Source organism: Vollenhovia emeryi, unplaced genomic scaffold, assembly GCF_000949405.1.
Source record: "Vollenhovia emeryi isolate VEMERY1.0 unplaced genomic scaffold, V.emery_V1.0 DF939132.1, whole genome shotgun sequence".
In the NCBI taxonomy this organism is placed as follows: domain Eukaryota; kingdom Metazoa; phylum Arthropoda; class Insecta; order Hymenoptera; family Formicidae; genus Vollenhovia; species Vollenhovia emeryi.
The window spans coordinates 1,898,411-1,918,235 of record NW_011967234.1 but is presented as its reverse complement, the minus strand read 5'-3'; the positions used below and the strand labels follow the sequence as shown (position 1 = coordinate 1,918,235).

The 19,825-nt window shown below is 39.4% G+C and overlaps 1 protein-coding gene across 1 annotated transcript in view; it reads right to left on the bottom strand.

Annotated features, from left to right (window-relative positions):
• Window positions 1-19,825, bottom strand: part of LOC105568028 (leishmanolysin-like peptidase) — a 261,167-nt gene that overhangs the window by 49,343 nt on the left and 191,999 nt on the right. The window contains exon 3 of the mRNA XM_012023381.1: window positions 4,150-4,180. Coding sequence (XP_011878771.1) covers window positions 4,150-4,180 — 31 coding nt within the window. The remainder of the gene's footprint in view (window positions 1-4,149; window positions 4,181-19,825) is intronic.

The window sequence follows — 19,825 nt, the reverse complement described above, 5'->3', positions numbered from 1 at the left end:
AAAAAAAGAAGCCACGCTACGAAGAAAGCATGGAGCACGCCTTCTTTGTGTGCACACTTCGGCAAAAGTTTCCATGATTGAACTCTTTGCACGAAAGACGATCGTTATACTGGATCTTACCATTGTAAAATCCGCCATTGAGTGCTTCTTCGTCGAGCCCCTTTTATCACTGATATCAGATAATAGTTATAAATGGGTCGTCTCCCCTTTCATTTCCGAATAAATAACGAAACACAATAACGCTTTAATTTAAATTACCTCGAGAGAATCACATCTATGGGAAGTAAACTCATTAACAAGTTTCCATTCATGGAGGGTACTTCGCAAAATTGTCACCGGCAATAATAGTAACGTGAGAATGCTGCGAAATTGGGTAACATCGAAAAAATTAATTAGAAAGTTATAATCGTACATGCACATATAACAAATTAACTTTAAACTACATAATAATTTTCAAAGTGTGATTCATGTTTAAATTATAAAGATATCAGGTATTATAGTCTTATAATTGTAGCTTTTATTAAGTTTAATACAGAAGTTTCTGTGATTGTTTTCCTACGCATTAACTAATCGTAGGTATTAAAACAATATTTTCTTTTTCACAGTTCAAATAATGTAGTAAAATTCATATATTCTTTACGGCACATGACATAAGTTGTCATATGACATAACGATAAAAATTTATGTACCGCAGAACATTGAAACGATTCACAGATATCACTTATATATTTCGACAATAATATGAGATATAGTTTATTTAGCTAATTAAATATTTTTTATTCAATAAAAATATCTTCACATAAGGGATTTTTCTCTATAACGTAATTACTTTTCGGTTTCTATAAAATGGAAAACGTGTTATGTTTAAAAATAAAATATCGTTAATATAATAAAAATAGATGCTTCTTCATTTTCATATATTTATAAAATTAAGAGGCTGTACAATAATCGAAGGACAATAAACCTGCTAGCAGGATTTAACAGGAATAAAATTTTATCATCAGTATCTATTCATCGTTTCGTATGCATTACAAATAACGATGAGAATTATATAGAATCGTCCATAAGGGATACCATTCGAGAAAGAGCAAGAGAAAAAAGAACGGTTCTCTTTTCCACGAGAACAATCAGGATTGTCGTTCAGCGGCAATATGACATATGCGGAAGATCGTGGAGTGGACACTCCCCTGAGATTACCATCGCACATACTGCAAAATGATATGCAAATGGAAGGACTTGCGTTGCATGACATCCCAACGGAAAAATGCATTTCATGCATTTTTAATAATAAAAATATAGCGCACATTAGTTATTTAAATAAAATTTCGGTAAACTCATAATTGTAAAGTTTTTATTGTTATAAATTTTTATTCACTGTAATTTAAAATTTTTCACATATTTCTAATAAAAAAAGTAAATTACACGGTGATTAAAACGCCTAAAAATTACGTTAACTACTATTCATTTATCTTCAATATTAATTGTTTTCGTTTACGAGTCATTGAATTGTTCGAAGATTTACTTCGATTAATGTAATATTAGGGAACGTATGTCTACAATCACACATATGCGAGCATACACGCACACCAAGTAAGATTTCTACGGAACGAGAAGCACCCTTGGGATATAGTGTCCGAGAAGAGAGAGCGATGAAAACAAGTGGCTGAGAAAAATCAAGAGAGCAGTTCGACAAGCGAGAGGAGAGTAGCCCGGCAATAAAACGCAAGCGGAAGATTGTGGAGTAAAGGCACTCTCTTGAGATTGCTGGTGCTCCATGCTCGATACTGACATCACAGAAAAAGAGAGGAGGAATAAAGATCCTCGCTATCTTGCTATCCACAAAGATTGCAAAATATGTATCCTTTCAATTGATTCTCTTACAATTGGCTACATATATCACTGAAACGTGACGATAGAAAACATAATAAAAAATTGGAAATTGTTGAAAAACAGTTAAAAGTTAATGTGGGGTGTATATGTACGTATAATTAATCTCGAAATTAATAGCTGTGTACATATGAAAATAATAAAATTAACTTTAATGCAGGTAACGACTAAAAAAGTTATACGTAGAAGTTAATTTTATTATTTCTATGTAAAAATAGTGAAACTAATTGTTATTAGTTTTCTTGTTGGATTGTATGGAGATAAAATGTGGGAAAAAATACATGGGATCTATTTCAAAATTTCTTCTTTACATCTCGCAAAGTGGGTAATAAAATAAAATAAAATGCAAAGTGCAACGTAATGTTTATTTAAAACATTTAATTTAAAACGTGCTGCAGAATACCATTTTCGTATATATTTATCAAAAAGCTATTTAGGGTGTCGCGTGGCTCGCTGAAACATTTAACCGCCGGAGAGATTTAATGAGTTGCGCTCCTATCGCAAGCGAGGTGCAATTGCACTTTACAGGCTAAATGAACGTAGCTTCATCCAAGTCAAAGACGATTGTTTTGCTGTACTACGCGTGAAGTATCGTAACTAACGCAATTGCAACATGTTGGTAAATACAGCAATGCACGATCGAGATAAATCTGCGGCGTTTACTACACGATATTGCGTTCTATCCTGCTTAAGTGCGCAATTTCATAGCGGATGCATGCAATGATGGAGGATAAACGGAGGAAAATCATTTTCAGTATTCAATGACGACTACAATATATGTATATAATGTCGCTCTGCGCTGTTTGGATTGCAAATTTTTGTTTCTATTTCACGCTGCAATTTACACTCCATTTTACATTGTCGATAAAAGATAGAGATTTCAAAATATCGTTATTATCGCGCTTGTCATATAATCACAGCATTCGTTATAATTTTTTCGTTCAAATGTACATACGAAAATACGAATATTAAATACATTGCATTTTTGCTAGGTATAATAAAATAATAAAATGTAAGGATTAGCAGAATTAAGACGTCTTGACAGCTGAGTCTGTGGTTGATTTTTCTTAATAAAAATTAAAATTAATTAAATGAAAATTTAATTAAAAGGATTATATTATTTGTTTTTTAAGAAATTCATTTTTAGCTTAATTTAAATACAAGAGCAAAATGGAACTAAGTGATACATAAAATATTATCTATTCGTATATTTAAAACTCGAATTTTCAAATCCGCCAAATTTTATAATAGATACGAAAATTCGATATTAACCATGCGATATTTAACATTAATAATATTAAATTGAATCTTTGTAATCTTTTTGTTAAAGAATTAACGTCAAATTTATAAAAGAAATATATTTCAAATTTCTACATTTTACCGATATAGGTATTGGCATGATAAGGAGATAATCGCCATATGAATGATAAACGAGCGGTCCTTTCCGTTGAATATAGAGATCATTCGCTGTAGCTTTACCGGAAAAGCGGTAAAGCTACCGCTCCATAGAGAATCCAGCAATTCCCCGAGATTTCCCGGCTCGATTTGAGAGATTATCATACAAGCTAGGCGTCTATTTATGCGGAACAAACGATGGTCCATGCGACGGACATTGCCGGGCGGTTCTGATTGAAATGCGCCCAGTAATTTCCGGTTATTTGGCACATACAGTTATGCTCGCGACGCGGTGCATTAGGCCGCCATGACGCCGGCAACGTTTGATATGGCGTGGAATGCGTAGTACTACCATGGTCCATTTCCATCCGCTGCGTCCCGTATATCGATGTCGATCAACGTCGACGAAATCGTACGAAGGCTTACGCGATTACAGAGAGCTAATATCGCGGGGCTTTTAATCGATCCAGTGCTAAGAGGAGTCGGGTTGCAAAATGATAATTTCAAATCCTCACGGATCATTCGAATACATTTATATATTTCTTTGGAATTGAAAGCGAGTAAATTGGTCTATTAAGTAATAAATATTATTACTCTTTTATCTAAAAATAAAATATTCTCTTATTAGAGAGTAAATTAGACAATAAAATTATTAATATTACTTGTTATATCCATTTGTTACTAGTGTTTGTATCTTTATTTTAATATCGCATTTTCTGCAATTGCATATTTCATAAATTTTGGAAGACTTGATTTTCACAGTCTCAGATTCTAGATAAATATAATTTCTGCTCTACATTGTTCCACGAGCGAGACGTTTAATTAAAGTTGTAAAAGGTAATGCTTCATTTTATCGGAATTACTTACGTTAATGAGATCCAGCTTCTCGTCGTCCAACCTGCAACAAAAAGTGAAAGATGGTCTTTTAGATGTAACGGAAGCTAACAATTTCCCGTCGACATTTCATTGCTGACCGACGTTGAAATGCCGCTCGGAATGAACTGTAATAACATTAGAACTTGACAATGTACGGGGTGACTCGTTGACGACAGAAAACTATATTCCCTGGTCGTACCAGTCCTCCAACCTACCAATTTCAAAAGTTCGCAGTAAACTGGTGGCCAAAACTAATTTTCCAACTAATTTCCAAAATAGGAATCCCAAACCGCTCTGGTAGATGACCGAGAGATTACCACAACACATGACGCGTAGAAGTGCATAAAGATTATATAAAATCGGCATTTTATTTCTGACCTTTCAATTCATGCACATTTCTGACACTTCTTACATAAATCTGTAAGCTTCAAATTTCCAATTGGATTGTGATACAACCTACAGGAAATAATTAACATAATGCTTATAAATTGCAACTGTTTTAGAAATTAACATAACAATTTTAATATATTTAACGTATAATCTATTAGTTATACTATCATATCTCGTTATACACGTTTTAAAATGACTTTAGAAACAATTATTACATTTTTGAGATATCTATCTCCTATAAAACAGAATTGTCACTACCTCTCCGGACCCCCCGTTCACGTTAAACCCGATCGAAGTTCGACTTCCGAGTTCCGTTAACTAAGACAGACGACGTGCGGGCAAAACCAAAGTATACGCCGGGGTGAACCTTCTCCTTAACTGGCTAATTCCTCGATTAACATTTTAATTACCCAGTGTACGAGGCGAAAGTTTGAGCGAGCTGCCCTAAGCTTCAACGAGGGAAGAAGATTAGAGTCTCGTTAGGGTGGCGCAAGTCCCCCGCTCCGCTACTCTATCCCCCACATTTCATCCTCAGGACTAATTTTGCTCGGCCTGATATGCGTGGAAGAAAATTATTCGTCGGCGTCTATCTTCCGCCCCGAGAAACGTCGTGCAAAACGGGGCGGAGGACGGAGGACGTCAGACACTCTTGTGGACAAAGCGCAAAGGACTTTAATCTCGGTGAGGGGCAAAAAGGTGCGGTATGTACGACGATACGCGATTTCACGGCGAGTACTCTCGCGAGACGGAGCTTTGTGTGGAACGTCAGAAGTTGACGAGCTGCCGTTTTCCACGTAGCGCGTTCCGCGACCGGTGAGTCTCGAGTTTCGGCGATTAGAAACGTTGTAAAGCTCTTCCTTGCCCAACGTTATTTAGCGCTAATTCACTTTCCGCGCAGCAAAAAGAGACGTCAGCATCGTAATATAACAAGTCTTTGTTAAAAGTACGGATTCAAACTAGGTCACGTGGGTGTTTTAGTTTAATTTTCGATACATTAGGTACAGAATTACACATGAAACAACGCATACGTATGCGCATAGAAATATTTCACATTAGTTGTGCATTTATGTAAATTTTCAAGAATAATTTTCGAGAAATCTGTATTGTATGTTCATATCAGAATCTGCATTCAGTGAAATTATACTGATTTGTAATTCTCGATGAATAGTAAAATACATTGTTACAGATCATTTTATTTTCATTTTTTTCTAGTGTGTACTTAATTATTAAAACTTCAATAATATTACTGTTTTAATTGTTGATCGTATTATTGCATACGACAACAATATTTTGATTGTATCTATTTTATTCGCTATGCTGGAACGCAAAACATTACGTTAGCTTGCATTGTTTTATGAGTAAAACTGTTATTTTTAATATATCTCCGGAAGACGAATGTTAGAACGCCTTGCTGTTTTAACATTTCGAAACTGAGATAAAAATAAATTTTTTGTATTGTTTTTTTTTATAAAAAGTGAGATCTCTGTAAATATGAATTTTTTTCGGCGAAATAAACCACCCTAAGTCGTACCTTATCAAGCAAGATGCCAGAAAAGATAAGATTGCGGCCTGCTGCAAAGGCAACGTATGCACAAAAATTATTGCATAAAAGTAGATCAACCTACTTGTCAGCAAAGCATATTCGCGCCGCGCCGGTTTACTTAATATTATCCTTTTCAGTGTATGAATTTATGAGAGCTCGTATTCGGAGATAAGTCCAAAAGAAAAATTAAATGGGAGGAAGAAAGGAATTGTAAAATACTGATATTCTTCGTATTTTATAAAGCAATATTTTAACAGGTGAATAAATAACAAGGAACTCTCGATAGCGAAATTAATAAGTGACAAATAAAAAGGGCTTTGAGAGTTCAACGCAGTTGACGCGAAATAAAAGTTAACGTTACATAAATCTTTAACAACTAAAGAAGATTACATAATTATAAATCGGACGTTTCTACTTTGAATTAAGTTAAAATAATCTCACGTTCTCCAGCGAGAGATAAATTAGTAACCTGAAAATTTGGTAGTCTACAAATGGTGTAATTCAAGAAATCCAAGTAAAACTTATAACGATCATAGTTTACTATCATGATCGAAATCAAAATATTGTAACAGTGAGCAATATTTAACATTTCCTACATTTTGGTGAATATCAACTTTAAATTATAATAGTAAACGCGGCCACGAAAATAAAAACCGGCGTATACGGAGGAAACGAAGTTCTCGCGGCAGAAAATTGTATTGTTAATGCAATCACATAGTTTCGAAACAAGCTCGTTTTTAATCATAGAGAATGCTGTTGTTAAAACTGCTGAACTGAGATTAAAGCGGCAGTTTAACATCGCTGATTAAAAAAAGTTATCTGTGCTCTTGCTAAGCTCACTGTAACTCACACCATTTTCACTCACGCAAAGCGTCTCCAATTCAACCGGGTATGTCTTCTGTGTCTTGACTTTTTAGTCGACCCTTTCTCTATGACCATTCACCCTTCGCTTCCGCGTTTACGAGCTCCGCGTCCTTTCCTTGCTTGTGCTTCAAGCCCGTTGAACTTTTTGTTTTAAACGCGTCGTGCCTCTCTTACAAGCGAACGTACGTATACTCGGTGCCATTTTCATTTCACCCGAGTGCGCAATTTGCAATTTTCTTCCGTAGGCGATTAAGATGCTTAATCTGTGCGCGCGCGTAGGCGGCCTACTCCTTCATCGAGTTTCTGTCCTTCGTCTTTTCTTATACCAGATAGTTTCGGCTAATCCAACTTATCCCTTCTCCCCTTTCCTCATTTTCTCCCGTCTCGGTCCAAAATCTCCCTAGTTTTTATTTTCTCCATTTGCTGCGTATCACTCTGCACTCTCCCTTCGTTTCCTCTTTTTTCCTTTAATTTTTTTCTTTCTCATTTACCATATCGCCTTCTATCTTCCACTAGTATCTTCCATCCCCCCCCGTTTCCTTTTCTTATTCTCTTTCTTTCACGCGGCTACTTCTTCTCTTCCATGTCTTATAGCACTATTTCCTTTACATACACATGTAATTTCCTGTACGTGTCGCGCTAGCGCATATCTTCACATCTCTTTTAGCTTCTGTCTCATCATCTAAATATTCTAAATTACCGTTGGAAAAAAAGCTTTCTTTTTTTTCATATTCTTTATCGCATTAGCTCTTTTGACACAACTTTGCATTAGCTAGCAAATGACAAAAATAATCAATTTATTATATGTTTGTATAAATCGTGGTATTGCGCTTGCCTAAAAGCCACTGATTTCTTTTCTTGAATCTGTCGTTATATGTCGCATGTTTAAAGAAGAAAGATTTTTTTAACGTTATCATTAAATATGTCGTTGTTACGATCGCGATCTCGTCGCATCTTTTGGCAGCGATAGCCTGAAACTTTGCATAGAGGAGAAAAAAAGCTTAAACAAATGTACTTGATTTAGCGAGTTACTCAGCGAGTTACCCAGCAAAATCAAACGAGACACCACTCTCGCGTTTTAGCGCCACGGAGAACAGCGTGTTGATTTAGGACGGTAAGTTATGATCTCGAGTACTACTGCAACGCTGTAGTAATATCCCGTAGAATATGGAGGCGCCAGATAAATTTCAGTAGCAATTAGCGGCCGCCGCGATAAAATCCATAATGTCGCCTCACCGCGGAGTCGCGCGCAACGTAAGCGCGAGCGTGTTAATTGAGTGTGAATCTGGTTATAACATCCGTGATATTCCGCAGTAGCAGAATTTTGAGTAGGCTTTTACGACTAATTACTGAGTCTAGCAATGTAATAGGTAATATGCCTAATAGGCGTAGGAACATATGCAGAATCGAACCAATAATTCTGATTTAATTGGTAAAGAATTGGACAAGTTTTCCTTTACGATACGTATAACTGAATAAATGAGAATCTTTTCCACCGTATTTAAAAATTGTCGCGTTAAACATACGCGACGTATTTATTTAAAACATAAAAAGCATCTTACACTAAATAACGAACTTGAGAAATAATACCTTTCAAATTTTTTAAATTTGTTTTATGTCGATAAAATAACTTTTTTAATTTAAACAAATTGTACTGAAAAGGACTACATCAAAGAATCGATACAAATATATAAGTAATTAACGATAATGATAATAATTTAAGATACGCGAAAGATATGACAATTATGATAATTTCTAAGCTACGAGATAACAACTTCTATCTCTTACAATTAGTTTCCACCGAGACTTGTCTCGATCCTAATTCCGGGCTAATAAAACAAAAATGTAGCGCAGAAGCCCGTGGAACTTTTATCGTCGCGGTTAAAAGTCACGTACATCGCGAAATCATACTCGAATAATACTCGCGTATTATTCGTCTTATCTCTCGGCCACCTCGTAATAGGACACAGAAACCGCGCGGTATGCACACGTATTCGCTACATTAACGAAATCAGTCATCATTCGTAGCACAGAACACCGAAATCTGACCGCGGTGCTAATGTCCTGCAAATTGCAGGCCACGTTACAGTGTTGGATTATTGATGACACAGAATGGCTATGACTATGCGTCTCTATTATCTTTACGATCTGCAAATGGGGCCGCGGTCATTCGTTGCTTTGGATAAATATGGCAATGCTATGCGATTGTTTCAAGCTTAACGTGCCCGCCCGCGCCGATCCGAAATATCGCCCGTTCGCTATTTACTGCAAGGAATGCAAGGCGAAATACTGCTGGCGATTAGCGAGTGCGCTGTCGGAAGGTGTACGAAGTTATTATTATAATAGTAAGCTAATCTTTGTTTTTAGACAGAAAACGCGCATTGCGAAAACAGCAAGAAAAGACCCACCATTGGTTATCTTTATTTTTACGTCTCGGATATCTGATATTTTAGCTTTTTATTAATACCGTGGAGAAAGACGATATTACATTGTATGTAATCGCTATCTATAATTTCTTATGTCTATATGTTCGCCGACGTGGGGATGGTAAAACGACTTTTAGGGAATAAAAATTCATGTTGCCACTAAAAGAACGTTTGCCAACGTAATCGCGCGCTCTATCCGCGTAAATCCACATCTGCTGAATTTGCGTCGTTATTCCCGGCATAAAATCCTTTTAAACGTTCTCATTTTCTCAAGGAAACATACGCTTTATGCTGCAATAAAAGTAGCAGTCGGTCTCGCGCGAGACGGACAGCGAGACAAAGAGCGAAAGAGGGATACAAGTGCCGCGTCTAAAGTCCTCATTAAGATGCAAGGAAGGTGCGTGGCATACAATATGGGAGACTAAACGACAGTTACACTTCGTCGTCTCTTCAAAGTCTTTGAGCGCTCGAGAGCGTGTACAAGTGATAAGATTTTTCGAGCGAGAGCACCACGAGCGTGTTGTCTATCCCGTTACCGTTGCCATTACATCGTAGTATCTCCGCTTTCAGACCGCCTATTGTCGCGTAAAGAAGGAAAAAAAAGGAAACTTTACGTAGCAAAAGAGCTCTTTACGCGAGATAAAGTATTCTGTAAGGCATACGACAAAATAGCGATATAGGAAAAATATAACAAACATTTCCCGCGTTCTTAAAGTACTTACCGAAGAGCACGTTTATTCTAACGATCACGATGCGAAAAGCAATGACGAAGCAGTTAATATGTAGAGCGCGAAAATTTCACGTTCAGTCCCCACTCGAATTATGTGAGTTCTTTATTTTCCTAACGATGCTAAAATAGTAGAATGGAAGTAAAAATTTTGTTTTCAAATTAAACGACGACGCAAAGAGAATTTCACGTAGCTCACTTGGATCTATATGTACTATTTGCTTAAGATTCATCACAAAGTTTCAATATCTATGATAATTTATGTGAAGCAATTTATATAAATTTTTCGTTGCAAGAAGGAAGAAATCGCTTTCTAATTTGATAACTGCAACAAACGACGTGGAAGTTTGTAAAATTTCGTGATGAATCTTCTCAAGCAAAAGTACACGTATTAAAAGAGAATCAGTGGATCATTACTGAGAACAGTGAATATTCACTGATTCACAGTTATAATGCTCTGATTGTCTTTTAGAGAATAGGTTCAAGCGATCTACGTGAAAAAAATGTCCCTTTATAAATAGAACATCTCAAAATGCTCTATAAATTCAAAGTACGAGCACACAACCACCATAACGTGGTTGTCGCTAGACCGCGAACCAGAACATCCGTGGGCAAGAATTTACATACTCGGCGACGTATGCGCGCGCACAATTTGCATTTATGTAAGTGCATAATTCGTTATGAAATGCAAGCACAATGACTATTAGCTTCCAAGATTAGTCTACGTCGAGCGACGATTCGCAGCGCGAGTCGGAGATTCTATTGTTCGCAAGTGACTATTAGATTCAAGAGTGCCCCATTCAGCCTTTATTCGAATTAACTTGAACTCGAATTGCATGCGTTATCACACGAAGTAGAAGCGCTCATATAAATGCGAAATTTTCGTTACTGACAATGAGATTATCGACGCATGCGGTCTGCGTGTAATACGCAAGCGCGAAACGCGAAAGAGGACTTGGCTTTCTTCTTAATATGTAACGTGGTATTTTCAAATTATTGATGCGATAACGCATTATCAATTAATAATGTTTATCGTACCAAACCGAGGTATTTTGGACCACGTTTCGCTATTCTAAAGTTAATGAGACTAGTCGTATGTCTATTTGAAAGTCTGAGATCTATATTTACGTGCTACGTTACATATTTACATAGTTGCATATCTCAATATGTCGAGACAGTCTTGCTGCTAGACAGTCTTGATATTATTAGAACTTGTCCACAAATAGCTATACTTAATTTATACTATAAAGAATGTAGTAATCTCGTGCCGAAAATTAATTAAACTACAATGCAGTTCCCCAGAACGTGAATTTCAAATACTCGTGTAATATAAATTCAAGAGAAATCAGAACAATTCATTTCTTCTCATATTTCTCCAAAGTCAAGCCTCAGTGTGGTCCATAACACGCGGGGAAATAATTCTTTTGGCACTCGTGCGAGATGGCGAGCCTGGTTTGCAACGACAGCTCTTCGGAATCATTCCTGCTCATCGTAATCTTTCTTCGTTTTACGCGGTCGTAACGGACTGCGTCGCGCCACGCCGGCTCGCGACCGTTTTATATTTAAGGCGACAGTTCGCCGTGAATAAAGACCGCGAGCCGGGACTTAATGCCACGGCAGTCTGACACACGAGATCACCTCTCGCTCGTTCCACCGACTGCACCCCGTAAACGCGCGTAAGAAGTGCAACGGAGGTCCCGACGTGTGCTAAACGCTTTACCGCGTTATTACCATCTTGTTCCACGTGGGAGCACGTGGACGCGCCGTCTCTCGCCTTTTACGCGGCGGAAACGTGACACACACCGTGAAGAAAAAGGAATTCCATCGGCCGCGCGTTGCTGGCACTATTCATAATCACTTGGGCAACACTTGGCCGTCGTGAAATAACGAGTTATATGAGATTTTCATTCCGCTGCCGACGACGGGACGAGGGAGGGCGAGTATTTCAACGGTCGGCGAAAAGCACCATCGGCTACGTCGCAGAATTGGTATTTCGTTGGTGTAGCGATTTTGCATTATGCATTCGTTTGACGATCGAGGGCGCGTTTGATATCCGACTTTTAATCGGCCTCATTAAACCGGGCCGCTCGAGAATTTGTCGACGAAGATGACGAGCCTTGCGACAGCCCATAAAAAATTCATGAGCGCCAGTAATTTACTTCCTTCATCGCGAGGCCGGCCCTTGATCTTCTACCCTTACATTTTCCACGGAGAAAGCTCTCTCTCTCTCTCCGTGTCGAGTCGCGTTAACGCCCTCGCTACGCTTTACCCTCGTCGGCGGAGATTTAGCGTTGCGATATGACGACGCTTTCCGAGGACAGCTTAAGGAATCGGCAATGGCCGGGACGGGTTATACAGGCGAAACATCGTTTACCCGATACGGAGACCATCCGTCATGGCAACGATAACGAAGACCATTTTCCACCATCCATTACCGAGATCGCTTAAGCTGCATCGCTCAACCCCCTCTGTATGCTCTCGCTAAAGGGGTTGCTCTTTTTCAATTAGAAAAAAAAAGAACTTTCCTGAGATAACGACCGCGTCGTTAGTGCGGACCGGCCGTAGAAGTGCGATAACTTCGATCGATCGCTCGCTGTTAAAGTATTTCTTTCGCGGCGGCCACCATAATGGCGGCGTTTCTTCAAAGTTTCTTTTATTGCGCAGCTGTATTATTTTCGCCCGAATCGACTCAGCGAAATCACGAACTTCATTTGACGGTGCATTAGAACCGCCGTGTTCCTTGATTGCGCCCGCTAGACGAGTTATAAGATATTGCTGTTCAACAGATATACGGCAAAAATATCACCAACTCTACGAAGTAGTCCCGCGAACTATAATAATATTTTACGTCCGCGGACACCCATAACTATCTCGAATGTGAAGATCGCGTGAAAAGCGTGCAATTAATTTAAATATGCAATCAACATAAATACACTTATGCTTAAATCCTAACTATTTTCTTATATTCATATTCTGACAATACCGTTTTCATGTCTTTCTAGTTTTTTCTAGCTCCGTCATATTTCATTATGCGATACATTTGTTTATTATTATTACAGACCATTTAATTTAGCTTATATGACTTTTGTAGCGAGCTTTTACACAAAAACCCAGGAAATGTAAATTCGCTGTGCTAAAAAAAAGAAAAAGAAAAGCGAAGAGAAGTAGAAAAGTTGAGTCACATGCGCATAATAATAAACACGAGAACGTAAAGTCGAGAAAGAACGCTTAATAAATACGGATACAAAATTTTAAGCGTGTAATTTTCTCAGATAATACAACTATGAAAGAACAGTTGTAAAAAAAAGTTTCGCGTGCCAAACGGTATCACTGCATTCAATTTTATTTATTCATAGATCGTTCCACTCGTACATTTTGTCGCGGTCTCGAGATACCCATTCGATCGCAAATGCCTTCTGAGGCCGATTAAAGCTTATCGCGCGACGCGCTTGAGAGAGAGAGAGTAGAACCAGCGGTTATCAAAACGTTTTCAATTCCGGAGAGAGAGATATCTTTTTAGCCTTAAACTACCGTAATTAGTGAGAACTGCTGGTGTAGAAAACTGTATCGCTCACGCACCTGCAAGCTTTGAGTCGCGAGCAAATATTATAATATTATAAGAGGATAGCTGCATTATAATTGCAGAGAGAGTGGGGGGGGGGGGGAGGATGGAGGGAAAGGGAAAGAGAAGGAAGAGAAAGAACGTATCGTGCGATTGCTGGCATGGAAAGTCAGCGAGTAATTTAATAACGCCCACGGCGGCGGCGATGGCGACTCTCCGTTGACCTTAACGGCGAACTTTTCCGTCCGTTTAAACACGATAATAACGAGAGTGGCCTCGCGCCAACGCAGTCGTAATGCCGATAACAGCGACGATATGGTAACTACTCCGGTGCTTTCACGAAACGATTCCGGATAGTCCACTGGTAGTACAGCTCTCGTAAAACACGTCGGACAATCAAAACGACAGGTAAATGGTATCGCTTCGTCGATATTTCATACAAACATTTCACGCTCTTTGTAATGTTTCACGGCGGAACGTTGTGCCTTACGCAGAATGTACTTCGATGCGTCGATTCGTTCGTTCTAAATAGTAATGCATTATAACAAAGTGGCTCGTTTGGCATATCAGCAGTAACGCGACGTTTGACGAAATATTTTATTCATTAAAATTTAACGCTAGCTTTATTTCCCGTTTTTAATAGGTGCTACATTTTGCAGAGAATAATGATTTTAAGAGACTACTTTAATCATTTTTTACCGTTATAAAAATAGGATAACGTACATCCTTCCTATAAAGAGAAAATTTATAGCGAGAATACATAAAAAAATTAGTAGTTTATTTATTATAATATTGAATCCATTTCATTTCGTATCACACTTTATGATAATAGTCGGATAAACGAGTAGTGACGCTCAGCCACGTCGACTTCGTACAAGAGCGTTCACTTGTCGTCCGCATATCGTTGACTCTTACTACTGAAATCGCGAAATTATTTTTTGTAGACTATAATCACCGACTATATAGAAGTGCCGATGTAATCTAATTACACAATAATCATTATTAATAATCATAAACGCGTCCTCTCTTAATAGAATATAAAAATAATCAACTATAAATATGAAAATGACTATCTAAACATATTGCAGTTATGTTTCGGAAGCGGATAAAATGTGCAATATAATATACTATTAAAACTTCATTCCTAATAAACAAAGCTTGGCCAGTACCCAAGCACGAAACGTTAAAGTTGCAATTAGGTAGCCACGGTTACCTTTACGACGTCTCACTAATCGCAGCTTTATCGTAGATTGCCGACCGGGAAGTAGAACAGTCGACGGCGTGAGAGTACTATGGTCCATTCGACCCGGCGGAGCTTCGCTTTACGGTCCGCGGTTCAATTACAATCGGAGCGCGTCCCGTTCTCCTCCGGTTTTTCGACTATATCGTAGGGCTCGAAAGGTTGAAGGATTATTCCCTAACCCTCCGACACGCTTCACTCTCCAAAGACGATCGCTCGACCATTCTCGCGGTCTAACCGCATCCACCGCGCCGAATCGATATTCACCGTCGAGAGGTGTGCGGCAGGTACGTGTCGTCGCGGCGCTATACACCGGCTATACGGACGCGCGTATATTTTTCTTTTTGCGGATATAGACGGGTAGACCCCCTTCCTGTACGCGGGTGGTTGGAATCGGCGGGATCGCGAGGGACTGGCGTATGTGTATACACATTCGTGGAAGCTTAGCCATGAGTAATGGCGTACGGTGGCAGGGAGAACCCGGACGGTTGCCGGTGGTTAATTATACGGTGGGATTAGCTTGGCCGGCACCGCCGCAAACCCACCTCTATAATTTTCTCGAGGGTTCAAATTCGAGCGTAAAGCGAGCTCCTGCTCGAAAGTGGGAATGGGGGCGAGAGAAAGAGATAGAGAGAGGGACACGTAAAAGGAGGTGGTAGAAGAGAAGGAGGCAGCGACGACCAGCGAGGCTTTGCATGAGATAGCGCATCCTGATTGCGTTCACGCTACAGCTGGGTGTATGTTCTATTTACTATCTATTAGAATTCAGCTCTTGGCGTACAAACGCGCGTGTACAGGAGAGGAGAGGAGAGGAGAGGAGAGGAGAGGAGAGTGAGTGAGTGAGTGAGTGAATGATTGAGTGAGTAAGGGAGTGAATGAGTGAGAGTGAGAGAGAGAGAGAGAGAAATTAACTTTATTGTTTCATAACCAATCGGTGATTTCGATATTAATTATTTCGCGAAATCGAAACCAATTACAATGTCAAAGATATCGGGAAAAGCTTATGCACGATTCGCAATTTAACTCGTGTATAATTAAAACGCAAATAAAAGTGTAGAAAGACTTTCAGATAAACTCGCATGTCTTAATTATTGCTTAGACTATCAAGTGATCTGCATATTTTGTTTTTACAAACAAAAAACTAATGAATCTTATTCGTATTATTATACATTTCTTCTTTTCTAAAACATTGTCATTTATTGTTTAACAAGAACGCACCTGTTCAAATAATTATCATGATAAAACTAAAGTTTTTGTTTACTATAAAAAAATTCGAAGAAAATATATTAATATAAATTTTTTGGTATGAGAAATAAATAGATCTCATTATCGTCAATAAATTGTTTTACAAAAACATAACATTTTCCTAGAAAATAGATGCGATTACCATGTAATTGCCGTGCATTGCAACTGCGGCACGCAGTTAATTCACTTACATTTCAATTCAAATAATACGAAATATGTTTCGTATTATTTTTCGTTTCGTGACGATTGACGAAAAGAACGACGAGTTATCGCATCGTTTTCTCTCTCGTCACAAAGTTTGCGATCCCTGCCAGCATTATCGAGCGACATGCCTTCCCGCGCGAGGGATCAAGCGAGATCCCGGAGAGAGGAAAGAGGATTTTAACGGAAGGGCAAAAAGATGGATAAACAGATAGGGCGTTGGAGAAGAGAGTATGCTATCGAAGATCGAGAAGGGTAGATCAAACGCAACTGATACGACCGATGATAGCGATATTATCTTGAAAATCTCCCTCTTCAACAAAGGAAGGCGGGCGAAATCGTGTTGCTCGCGGATCATTAGGCTTGTCGATTACAGGTTCTTTGTAACCAGCTCATGAGCCACGTCGTTGGCGCAGAGACAACGCGAAAATGACTCCCTTAACAGGCAATCCAAAAAGATTCCATCGCTGCCCAGCTCGAGCCGGTTCGATTACTAATGACATCACGTAGCCACAGATTCTTTCCCGGTTAACAGTCATTTGCTCCAATCTTCTACCGACGTTCCACGCTTTGGTTCGTTCGCCGGATCCACGCTGGATTTATCTTCGTTTCCCGATTGTGCCGCAAAAATCTCAACGACAGGGTCGAATCTAGCGACTCTGTGGCACGAGATAAAGCAGCGAGAACAAATAGGAGAGATAAAGCGGCAAAGGTGAAATAGATCGGAAAATTTATATCGTTCGATTTATAAGCCGGAAATTTGGGAATTTAGGGATGCCGCTGTTTTCTCCGATGAAAAAGACAAAGCAACGACGTGACAAAAGCTTTCTGCTCTTCGTTCGACGAACGAAGCTCTCTATCTGAGAAAAATACATATTCTCTGTTCAATAGAAATACGAAGAAATCGATTTGCCGAGTAATAAAGATAATATTAATATAACGTCAATTTATAATTTTACATCAAGTGGATAAAACATGCGTTTTAACCAAAAGTAAAATTCTGGATTTTAAAAATACAACGCACATTTGTTCTTGTATTCGTTTCTCGCAGTTCTGTTATTTCCACCGACAAATGCTTACAACAAATCCTATACTCTAAACATATGATTAGATATCAATTTAAAAGATAATATCAAGAATATTGTCGCAATAAGACAAGACAAACGTAAGCGACGAAGTATGCGATCATATAAATCCGAAAGCAATACATTTCGATCGTATAAATACGATTATAGAATTTGATTTCTAGGTTCGCTAGGAAAAGCTGTTTTTGATATTCGATATTTTCGGAAGCACGTGTTATATTTTCCCAAATCCACCCCTTCTATCTTTGACAGCGGTACGTTCAGAGATTCAAACACAGAGCTAAAATAAAGCATCCGTCTATTCCAGCATTCGTATACTCTAATATTCCCTGCGTTACATCTAAAATCGAATAGTCCCGAATTTTGGAAAATATCAGGAATACATATGTCGCACAGTCAGCATATCATAAGTCAAGTGGAAAAAGGAGTATCGAATCTCGAAGACTGCGTTTTCCGTAACGCTGAAAAATGTATGTCACGCGATATTTGGCGACAGGTACCAAATACCAAAGGTACCGAAAGTTACGATGTGTCGGACCGAACAATTCTAAACAATAACGTGATGAAAAGAAAACAATATGATAATAGAAAGACAAGAAAAACGTGATGTGTCCCGAGAGAAAGAAGATTAATACACGTGTCGAATTATAGTACAATTGCCTTTTATCTCCCGTTCACTGCAATGCCACCAGCACTTGGCCACGCCGACGCGAATTAAACTTGTTCTTTCGCGCAACAACACGCCGGGGCGAAATTCGCGCGGACGTGACGTGACGGGCGGCGTGTCCGAGATTGACGGCAGTACGGTGAATCCGGCGGATTTGGCATAAAACCGGCGGGTTTACGAGGCCGACTTTGATTGCGCCGCCGGTCCGCGTGCACGCTATTGCGACGCGGACGAACGAATAATCGAAGGGATTGCCAGGTGGTTGTCAGAACATTCGGTCGGGCCCCCGACGCAGCAGCACGCCCCCGGAGCGACAGATATTGCTTTTCCACGGCATCGTAAATTCACGGCAGCGTGTATTAATGCCCGTCCCGTCACGGGGAGGAACGCACGAAATTTCCGTACTCCGTCTTTCCCCCGGCCCGTCCGTCGTTCTTCGTGCCGTTATTCATCGCCGCGCCGCGCGTCTCGCGCCTCCGTACACTCTTGCCTCGTAATCGATGGACCATTGGCGCACGGAGAAGATGCGCAGCTGCATACGTGACGGTAGCGCTAAAAAAGTTCCGAAATGTTACGGGCGTTACGTCTATTCGTGACGCCTTTCGCGGGATATTTTCGCCTCTGCGTTTTCGTCACGCAGGATGAAGAAAAGTAGCAAAGTTGAATCGGCGACTTGGCGTAAAGGCAGACGATAAATGCTAATAAACGACGTTTTCTGCTCATTTGTTAGAGCGCAAGTGCGCGGATCTAGCTTACATTCAACGTTTATCTCGCGAATTTCCTCGCCATTGATGTCCTTTAGGTTTTTACAGTGATATTATTCTTGGCGCAGTAAATTTTTTGAAAAGATTTAAATTTACGTTATGATATAATAACTCTGATACGCTTAAAAAACAGCTTAAATCGATCTCTACTCCGTTTAATAGAAATTAATTTATAATCATCTGAAATAACAATATTGTTAGTAAAAAATAGTATCAAATAATTATTTGGGGTTAAAAATTATTTGTCTAACATGCACTGCTATTATATGTACATTAAAAGACATTACAAGTATTGATTGAGATTTGAAAATGTGCGGTCCGTCTAACATTTAGCAAAATTTTTAAACAGCTGTAGCGTATACGCAATGAGACGTAGCGAGGGATTAGCCAAACTGACAAAATTCCGCGCGCTGATGCGACGTGACGTCTCTCGTGTGAAGTTGATAACTTGATAAGCGAAGCAGACGCGTCATATCGCTTGAGACCGAAACAGCGAGGCAGGGGTGTCAGTAATGAGCTATCCGAGTTAATTAAGCACACCGGCGAACGTATCCTGCGCATCTTGCGGCATCGCGCAACCAGCCACTTGCGGCGCCGAGGTGAAACCTCACGCGGAAGGATAGAAATTTGCTGTAACGTTGCTGATCGCGCCTTCCATTCGTGTGAGCGTGCAACGAGCCACTGGAGGGCTGCTTTATGCTTCACGCTAAGGTATTAGCGTTAGCAACTATGTCGCGATACGAGCGGCAAGAGCACGGCCAGACTAACGAGCCAAGCCAGGAATTTATGGTTCTGACAAAATTACCCGTCTCGATGTAAAATTACTGCGTTACAGTAGGTGACTGGCGCGAAGTACGCGTCACGAATATTCGCCCATTTGCGTCTTTGGAAAAACGCGAACGATTACAATTGGCCGAGATACGCGGCTGCCTCAGGAGCAGCACGGGGGCTGC